The sequence below is a fragment of the Siphateles boraxobius genome, unplaced genomic scaffold (assembly GCF_051911475.1).
Source record: "Siphateles boraxobius isolate OS27281-9 unplaced genomic scaffold, OSU_SipBor_1 143, whole genome shotgun sequence".
Taxonomy (NCBI): Eukaryota; Metazoa; Chordata; class Actinopteri; order Cypriniformes; family Leuciscidae; genus Siphateles; species Siphateles boraxobius.
The window spans coordinates 102,501-112,500 of NW_027508748.1; the positions used below are offsets into that span (position 1 = coordinate 102,501).

A 10,000-nucleotide genomic window follows, 5' to 3' on the forward strand; every position below is an offset into this window, starting at 1 on the left:
AATTCCTCACGCCGAGATCTGACCGTTTGATATTTAATATTGAATTTTTCTCGGTTTCATCTCTCCATCTGTTTCTCTCATTCGTTCTGTCGTTCTTTTCATATTTCAGTTCTAGAGAACATTTAAACGATGTGTGTGTGTGTGTGTGTGTGTGTGTGTGTGTGTGTGTGTGTGTGTGTGTGTGTGTGTGTGTGTGTGTGTGTGTGTGTGTGTGTGTGTGTGTGTGTGTGTGTGTGTGTGTGTGTGTGTGTGTGTGCGAGAGTCTGTGTGTGTGAGTGTGTGTAAAATAAATCTATAATATAATACATATAATACTTAGTTTGACCTCTTGACCTCTGATTTAATCATAATTTGTGTGTGTTTTTGATGCAGAACTGTCGTGTGTGTTCCCGGTGTGTTTTCAGGTACACGGAGGCCGACGAGCACGTGATTCAACACTGTTTCTGTTACACGTCGACGGTTCTCACGAGCACACTGGCCTTCCAGAAGGAGCAGAAGCTGAAGTTTGAGTGTCAGGTGAGAAGACGTTTCTGCTACTGTACCTTTAAGACTTCTGTATGCAAATGCTTTAGTGCTCATCACTGCAGCTGGAGCAGGTGTATATATACACACACACACACACATGCAGACGAGTTTGTTGAGGATCAGTGCCGATGGTTGTCGCGACGATGGAGAGAGTCACACACACACACACACACACACACACACACACACACACACTCACACTCACACTTACACACCCTCACACATACCCTCACACACACATACACATACACACACTCACACTTACACACCCTCACACACTTACACACACTCACTCACACATTTGTCGTTGTGTCGTTCTTGATGTGTGACTCTTGTCTTTCTTCAGGCTCTTCTTCAAGTGGCGAAGAATCTCTTCACACACCTCGGTGAGTCAAACCCAAATGAATAAATCTGAATGTTTAACATTTACTCTCATAATTCATATTCCTAGTCTGTGAATCATCTGTGACGTTATTATGTTTTTTTATAACTTGTTTGTCTTCATTATCTGTCATCAAAAAACACCTCAAAATATCAACTGCTTGATTTTGTTGCAAAACTGTATCTGTATTATCTCCAGCTCTTTATATATAGTTGTATATATGAGTATATGTATAAATATATGAAGGTCATTTGGCTGATGTCCTGGAGGCCGTGTGGGATGATGGGTAATGTTCATCTGTAGTTTGACAATAGTCAAACAATAGTCAATAGTTACGCAGTCATTTAATGCTGGTTAATGTAATAAAAGGTTACGGTAATAAAATCAAACTCATAAATAGATTCCAGTCGCATTACAGACGGTGTTCATGTGGAGATTAAACCGTGGATGTGTGATGATCTGTGTTTAAACACTTCCGTCTCTCTCTCGTTCAGATGACGTGTCTGTATTACTGCAGGAGATCATCGTCGAGGCCAGAAACCTGAGCAACGCTGAGATGTGAGACACACACACACACACACACTCTCACACACACACGCTTAATTACGCCTCTGATCGTTTTGGGTTTCGTCCAAACCAATTCCAGCCTCGCAACTGTTCGCGTGACAAGAACAGCAGCCTCATAAATATCAATTACCTCCAGTCAAATATTGTAACATTTAATCAAACAGATTACACACACACACACACACACACACACACACACACATCTAACGCAGACAGAGATGAAACAGATTTATTTATTCACGTTTCACAGTGTTATTTTAGTGATTTCTCTCTTTATCTCCCAGTTGTTCTGTGTTCCTGCTGGATCGAGTCAGTCATGAACTGGTGGCCAAAGTGTTTGACGGAGGAGTCGTGAGCGATGACGAGGTGTGTGTGTGTGTGTGTGTGTGTGTGTGTTAGTGTAAGTGAACAGAATATACAGTTTGTACAGTATAAAAACCATTACGTCAATGGAGAGTCCCCACAAGGATGGCGAACCAGACTGTGTGTGTGTGTGTGTGTGTGTGTGTGTGTGTGTGTGTGTGTGTGTGTGTGTGTGTGTTAGTGTAAGTGAACAGAATATACAGTTTGTACAGTATAAAAACCATTACGTCAATGGAGAGTCCCCACAAGGATAGCGAACCAGACCGTGTGTGTGTGTGTGTTAGTGTAAGTGAACAGAATATACAGTTTGTACAGTATAAAAACCATTACGTCAATGGAGAGTCCCCACAAGGATAGCGAACCAGACCGTGTGTGTGTGTGTGTTAGTGTAAGTGAACAGAATATACAGTTTGTACAGTATAAAAACCATTACGTCAATGGAGAGTCCCCACAAGGATAGCGAACCAGACCGTGTGTGTGTGTGTGTTAGTGTAAGTGAACAGAATATACAGTTTGTACAGTATAAAAACCATTACGTCAATGGAGAGTCCCCACAAGGATAGCGAACCAGACTGTGTGTGTGTGTGTGTGTGTGTGTGTGTGTGTGTGTGTTAGTGTAAGTGAACAGAATATACAGTTTGTGCAGTATAAAAACCATTACGTCTATGAAGAGTCCCCACAAGGATAGCGAACCAGACCGTGTGTGTGTGTGTGTTAGTGTAAGTGAACAGAATATACAGTTTGTACAGTATAAAAACCATTACGTCAATGGAGAGTCCCCACAAGGATAGCGAACCAGACTGTGTGTGTGTGTGTGTGTGTGTGTGTGTGTGTGTGTGTGTGTGTGTGTGTGTGTGTGTGTGTGTGTGTGTGTGTGTGTTAGTGGAAGTGGACAGAATATACAGTTTGTACAGTATAAAAACCATTACGTCTATGGAGAGTCCCCACTAAGATACCGAACCAGACTCTGTGTGTGTGTGTGTGTGTGTGTGTGTGTGTGTGTGTGTGTGTGTGTGTGTGTGTGTGTGTGTGTGTGTGTGTGTGTGTGTGTGTGTGTGTGTGTGTGTGTGTGTGTGTGTGTGTGTGTGTTATTATAGAGCTGAGTAAGTGTCTCTCTCTAATAAACAGAAGGAGTTTCGTATCCCGGCGGATCAGGGGATCGCGGGTCATGTCGCCACCACTGGGAAGATCCTCAACATTAAGGATGCGTATTCCCACCCGCTGTTTTACCGCGGTGTGGACGACAGCACGGGCTTCAGGACCAGGAACATACTCTGCTTCCCCATCAAGGACGAGAACGAAGGTCAGACACTGCAACCCTGCAGCCAGTTCTTTCAAAAGTCACAATATTTCACAATATTATCACCAAAAACAATGGCCTGGTCAAGCTTAGAAACCTAAAACTTTATTAATTATAACTCGATAATGTACACAAAATGAACCGGATGTAATTAAAGAGCTAAATTTAATTTACATGAGGACTTCAACTTTAAATTAATTTCTATATTTGATAATATTCTATATATTTATATCTATTGGATAAGCTCATTTTTGTAACTTGATCAAAGAGGGTCAACGACTACAGTAACCATCAGTTTTATTGATAACACGTACTGTTTGTGCTGTTGATTTCCCTCCAAAATTATGTCACTTCCTGTAGAGTGATGTCATTGTTAGGTAAATGGATTTTACATTGATATGAAGGAAATTAGAACCAATTATATCAATAAACCCTAAAAAAAACACGTAGATTACACTGAAAAGAAAATTGGTGTAGGATTTGGTGAATAAATTGCTTGTGAATTTCAAAAATATTTAGAAGGAGACGACAAGAAATACATTGAATTAGGCATGAAATTTTGAAGTTGTAAGACTGATATATTATTATCTTGTAATATATTTTATCTAAATATAGATATAGGTATATTATTTTCTTGTAAAACAAACTCCAACTATCTTTGTTTCGAAAAATGTTTTTTTTAGAGTATACTAGTGAAAGCTGCTGTGGATTTACGTTGTTAAAGCAGTGAAGGTTCAGTCCTGACACACGTTACAAACACAATTACCACCAACAAACACGTTAAAATGAACCGCTAAAGGCAAACGCTTCAGACAGAATGAACTCGAAGCAGACATTAAATGCGTGTGTTTTCAAGGGCATTATCTTTCTGTGTGTGTGCGTGTGTGTGCGTGTGTGTGTGTGTGTGTGTGTGTGTGTGTGTGTGTGTGTGTGTGTGTGTGTGTGTGTGTGTGTGTGTGTGTGTGTGTGTGTGTGTGTGTGTGTGTGTGTGTGTGTGTGTGTGTGTGTGTGTGTGTGTGTGTGCAAGGGTGTAACTTTGGTTTGAGAAGTGGGGGGACACAAAATGGGGGACATTTTTTTCCGATTTGAACCCCATTTCCTGCATTTACATACATTTAGGGACTATGGTGATACATGGTGATCCTGCCAAAAATAAAAGTAGGCTACTAAACTATTTATAACAAAAAGATTTCTTACTTTTTTATTGTTTAATAGGGGCCGATTGCCAAGACTTGAGAGAATCATTTTATAAAGTAAAAAATGTTCACCATTAATGTTTTGTGTGTAAATAAAATTTAAATTATGTGAGACCCAATTTCCACTGTAATGTAAAAACTACATAAACACAGTATATTTTTAATAATTGTGTAATAGCATCTTTTTATAAATGAAGACAAGTATCAGTGATATTAATATAGCTACTGATGTCTAGATGAAAAGGATTTCCCCCACTAAATTTGAAACATTTAGGCTTAAAAAATGTAACAACTTTTAATTTAAGTGAACTTTAAACAATCCTCACATAAACCCATAATAAATGTCATATTTACCTGTGCGCTTCCTGTCTAACAGGAATGAAATATACAGAAATTGAATAAGGTTATAAAATAGTCGGCAGTGCATAAATTATAAATTAAATAAAACTACAAACGTTCTTTAGACAAGATCAGTGAGTAATTTGCTCTGTTCCACTTTGTTCTTTGGTTAACTTTACTGACACAGAGAATTGGCTGCTGTCCCTTTAAGATCTGACGCTGAAGACAGGATCTTACGCATAATTTTCTTATTTACTCTTGACGTTCATTTAAGATTTTATTTAACTCATTTAAGACTGTTCTTGTGAGGATACAATTGACAAAACGGACATTTTGGCATAAATGTGTGTGTTATTATTATTCAAGCGCAAAAGAGAACTGGATTCTGGCGCGTTGTCTGTGAATGTCCTGACGCACACGCACACGACGCACAGACAGCGCGCCAGAATCCAGTTCTCTTTTGCGCTTGAATAAGCGCGATACCTGTTTATTACAACTTTCAGTGAGCTATTTTTTTTCCCAAGAAAGTATCGATTTTTAAGCCGCGAGTATCGATACACAAGTCCCATGCAAATCCCCCGTGTTTACCCCCGTTCGCTTTAAAGCTCAGACGTTTTCGGTTCTGCTGTCGGCACTGGAGAAAATAGAAAATACACGTAGGCTACTATTTATTATTGATATAAAGACGTAATCTTGAACATGTTAATCTCGCCAGCCAGCTCTATATATAATAATATTAAACCATTTGTCTGTGATGCAATTTTGCCATTCGCAGTCCAGAAGAGAGAGAGCGATCTCTCACACGGAGCCACAGCGTGCAATCACTGACAATGAGGACAGAACTAAACATTCAAACGTGGTTACACTTCAGATCTGCGATAATATTCTAATTTTATTTTAGATTTCGGCTTTCAGAGATTAGAAAAAGAAGATATTTGAGATGAAACCAAACTAACTGCATTATGTCTAGAGCAAATTCCTTCCCTTCACAGCGATGCGCTGTCATTTCTTCCTAAAACCCAAACGCACCGTCAGAATCAGCACGATCGGTGATTGTTGTAAAATGCAGTCTCTACTGTTGCTAAATTGCGGACACGTTTAATCATTAAAAGAGCTATTAAAAGCACAAACATCTGCGCAAGAGTTGTTCACAAGGCGACGCGCGCTCTGAACTGGACTGCAACGAGACAAGAAAAGTATAGGCTACTTAACTTTGGGATTCATGTGCGCATCTAAACTAGCAAATATACATAATAATATAAAAATGACCAGCTATGAGATTCACTGAAACACAGTTTATTTACTTAAACAGTTTATGTCTTAAATGGACGTAAATAGTTCGGAGAAAATGATGGTGCATCAGTCACCTATTAGATCTGCACTCGGTCTTAAAGGGGCAGCGTCTAATAAACCTGCTGATGATTGAGCCATTAATGTGAATCAAACAACAAAAGGGACTCACAGCTCTTGAATGAATAACTTAAACTTGTCCAGTCAGAGACATATATTGTGTAAATCAAGTTTTTAGTTTTCAGTTCAAATAATTCAATCCAAGTAAATGGAACAGGAACACTCACAAGATGTCACCATAATCACTCTGTCCCCTTTAAATCTTTCAGAAAATGATGTAAGTGTATCGAATTATCGTTGGCTGAATATCGTGATAGATATCGTATCGTGAGCTGAATATCGTATCGTATCGTGAGATTAGTGTATTGCTACAGCCCTACTATTTTTAGAGTGTGGACTACTGTGTGGACGCGACGTACCTGGACGCGGACGCGCTGTGGCGATGACGGCGTGCGGTTAAAAAAATAATAACCAACGAACCTGAAAGTGGAGGGGACGCAAACAGGATTTTGAAAAGTGGGGGGGGGGGGGGGGGGGGGGGGCATGTCCCCCCTGTCCCCATAAGAAATTACGCCCGTGTGTGTGTGTGTGAGGGATGTTTTGTGCTGTAGTCGTTCTGCTCTCTGGTAGAGATGTTAAGGGCAATCAGAGACTATTTAGTCAAAGCGATGTTGACGTGCATCCACCATAAGATCTCAGAGACGACGAGAACATCGAACTCTGCTTGTCCCGACCTCTGTCTGTTTGTGTGTGTGTGTGTGTGTGTGTCTGCCTGACTGACTCTTTGGTTTCTCATCAGAGGTGATTGGAGTGGCAGAGCTGGTGAATAAAACTAACGGTCCGTGGTTCAATCGTTTTGATGAGGATCTGGCGACGGCCTTCTCCATTTACTGTGGCATCAGTATCGCTCATGTACGAGTTTCTACATCACTGAAAAACACAACTCAATAGCTTAGAAATGTATCTTAGAAATGAATTTATTTTTGTTATGTGTATATATATATATATATATATATATATATATATATATATATATATATATATATATATGTTGTACTACTAATTCATATAGTTTATATGATTTTGTACTATTAATTTATTATTATTTACATTTTATTACATTTTTATTTATTATTAAAAAAAAAATTATATTTATTTTATTTTTGTACTACATAGCCTACACAATATATATATATACTATGCATCCTGATAAAGTTCCCTTGCATATTGCAAATTTAGCATAGGGGTGTGCTGACTTACGCAACCTGTATTTTAAGAAAAAACATTTATTTAATTACGATACATATTATTCATGCACAAAGAAAATTGGTGTCCTTAAAGTTTGGGTTTTAAAGTTTATATATATAAAATACTATTTTGTGCTGATAATCTATACAATTTGTTAGTTTTCGCTACTAATAATCTATAAAATTTATATAATATTTTATGCTACTAATTCTTACAATTTATATGATTTTGTACTATTAATGTAATAATATTTATTATTACTTTTTATGTATTATTTATTTGTTTTATTTATTATTGTGCTATACAAATACATTATACGCTATATAAATACATTATATAATTATGCATTTGTGTTTATATATGTGTAATATCTTTATTTATTTATTTATATGTGTGTGTGTGTGTGTCAGTCTCTCCTGTATAAGAAGGTCCACGAGGCTCAGTTCCGCAGTCATCTGGCCAATGAAATGATGATGTACCATATGAAGGTGTCGGAGGAAGAGGTCACTAAACTTCTGGACACCGGCGTCGAGCCGGTCCAGATAATCCACCCCAACTTTGCAGAGTTCACTTACACGCCGCGATCTCTGTCGGACGACAGCACGCCCATGGTACCGACACACACCGAACCAACAACGAGATTCACATGGACCGACCGAAGAGAAACACTGATGATATCTGTCTGTTTGTCTCTCGCAGGGCGTTCTGAGCATGTTTGAAGACATGGGCTTCATAAACACCTATAAGATTGACCTGCACACGTTAGCCAGGTACAGACCTGTCCATTCTGTCTGATTGCCCCTTTAATAGGTCCATAACAAAGATTGTGAAAAGAAAAATGTTTCAGAAATCGTCACAGGTTATGACCGTAACCATGTCATGTCATGCCATGACAGAACTTTAAGGCTCAATATAATTTAAATGGATGAGTTATTAAAAAATTCACCCCCCTCACAGTCGTCATGAAGAGCAAAATTAGCTATATAGACCAAAACCTCTTTTTGCACCAGACTGGAAACATATTTATTCTGTTGTAAAGTTGGGCATTTTAACATCAGGGTCCTATGGGATTGAGTCTCTTCTGCAGCCGGTCTCTAGTGGCCAGTCGATGAACTGCAGTTTAAGTTAGTTCCGTGTTGGATTCAAGAGAAAGATGGGAAGGTTGCCGCTTGGTTTATACCCATACCGCCGTACTGACAAGGGCCTGTCTTGTGTGGAATCGTAAAGAGCAGCTCTAAGACAAAAGCTGATGTAGAGCCTAAATCCAGGTTATAAATCCTCACAAATGTGTGTGGAGAGGATCAGCCTGAGAATCAACTCTATACAAGCAGGAGAAAGACGTTCCTGCACCGTCGTTGAATCCCACACCATGCCTAAAGAAGTGTTTCTCTCACACTCTTCTTGGCATTCAATGTTAACACAAACTCTCTCATATGGGCGAGAACGACATCTCGATGCCAAACTGTTCCAACTGAGCTAAGATCAACCAGTCGTCTACTGTATGTAGCTCATCACGCGAATGCCCTTGAGTCAGAACAGAGCCAGTGCTTCATCCACACATTTGGAGAAATTGTGGAGGACAAGGCTAAGCCAAAAGGAAGAACCCGGTGTCGGTATGCTTCGCCCCCGAAAGCAAACCTCAGGAACTTCCTGTTTTAAAAAAAATAATTCTGTATTATGCTGCCAGACAAGTGATTTGGCGATGTGACGTTGTAAAGAAAGACCACGCGCCTGTGCACATATATATTAAAATGCGCATAGCTATAGACTAAACACGTAATAAGCATGTGCACGCCGTCAGCATTTTCACAGATTCACGGTTTTGAAGTTTACTCGTAGATGATAACATTCTCAAAACTTGCACCTTGGATCCTGTTTCACAGTTTGTGTTCTCGAGCCACCAGACACTGTTGTTGTGCAAATGAACGTCCAGAACGCGTTCAAAGTTTTCTGTTTACAGTTCAAACGGTGTCGTGTTAGCGGCTCCCAAAGTTAATAACTAATGATCTTTGCAACGGAAGTAAATCAAGCAAAACTAACTTTAGCTGGACAATAACTTTATTCTAGATCTGCCGTAAAGTCTAAACAATCTCTGTTACTGTAATCTCCTATCATCACTGTAAAGCTGCTTTGAAACAATCTATATTGTTAAAAGCGCTGTATAAATGAAGGTGACTTGACTTGCTGTGGAAGGATAGATAAATGGAAGTATACGTCCTTGAGATCTATCGTGATAAAGCAATCCTCAGATCTGATTTGTGACATGATTTGCTTCAAAGTCAGCATTTTGAACTTGAGCTTCTTTACCGAACAATTTAGTTGGCGCAGATCTAAAATTTGACAAAATTTTAGTTCCTTCTTCCAGAACAATAAAATACTGGCTGTAAAACCTGAACGGAGGAACATGTTCTATGGCCTCCATCCCTAACTGAGCTTTTACCTCCTGTTTCATAACCAGAGCCTGAACCGGGGTGGGCGAGACCCAACTGAATTAGGTAACCTTTTCTATGGAGTGCAAGACCCATTGAGATATATTTGGTAGAAGCTTCCACTCTGCCAAAAAATATACAAAGGGAACCAGTCTCTCGAGCCAATTTGCTGCCCTGAAGTGGTGATCCGGTGGAGAATGACCCAACTGGAACGCCTCTGCTTGCTTTTTGCCTCCTGAAACCTCTCGACCACTGAGGTGACAGCGTTGCTGAAGAGGCCAAGAGAGGAAAGTGGGGCGTT

The 10,000-nt window shown here is 39.4% G+C and overlaps 1 protein-coding gene across 1 annotated transcript in view; it reads left to right on the forward strand.

Annotated features, from left to right (window-relative positions):
* Window positions 1-10,000, forward strand: part of pde2a (phosphodiesterase 2A) — a 74,246-nt gene that overhangs the window by 48,938 nt on the left and 15,308 nt on the right. Inside the window, 8 exon segments of the mRNA XM_077230332.1 lie at window positions 405-516; window positions 872-911; window positions 1,402-1,465; window positions 1,759-1,840; window positions 2,966-3,140; window positions 6,822-6,934; window positions 7,681-7,881; window positions 7,970-8,040. Of these exon segments, the coding sequence (XP_077086447.1) occupies window positions 405-516; window positions 872-911; window positions 1,402-1,465; window positions 1,759-1,840; window positions 2,966-3,140; window positions 6,822-6,934; window positions 7,681-7,881; window positions 7,970-8,040 (858 nt within the window).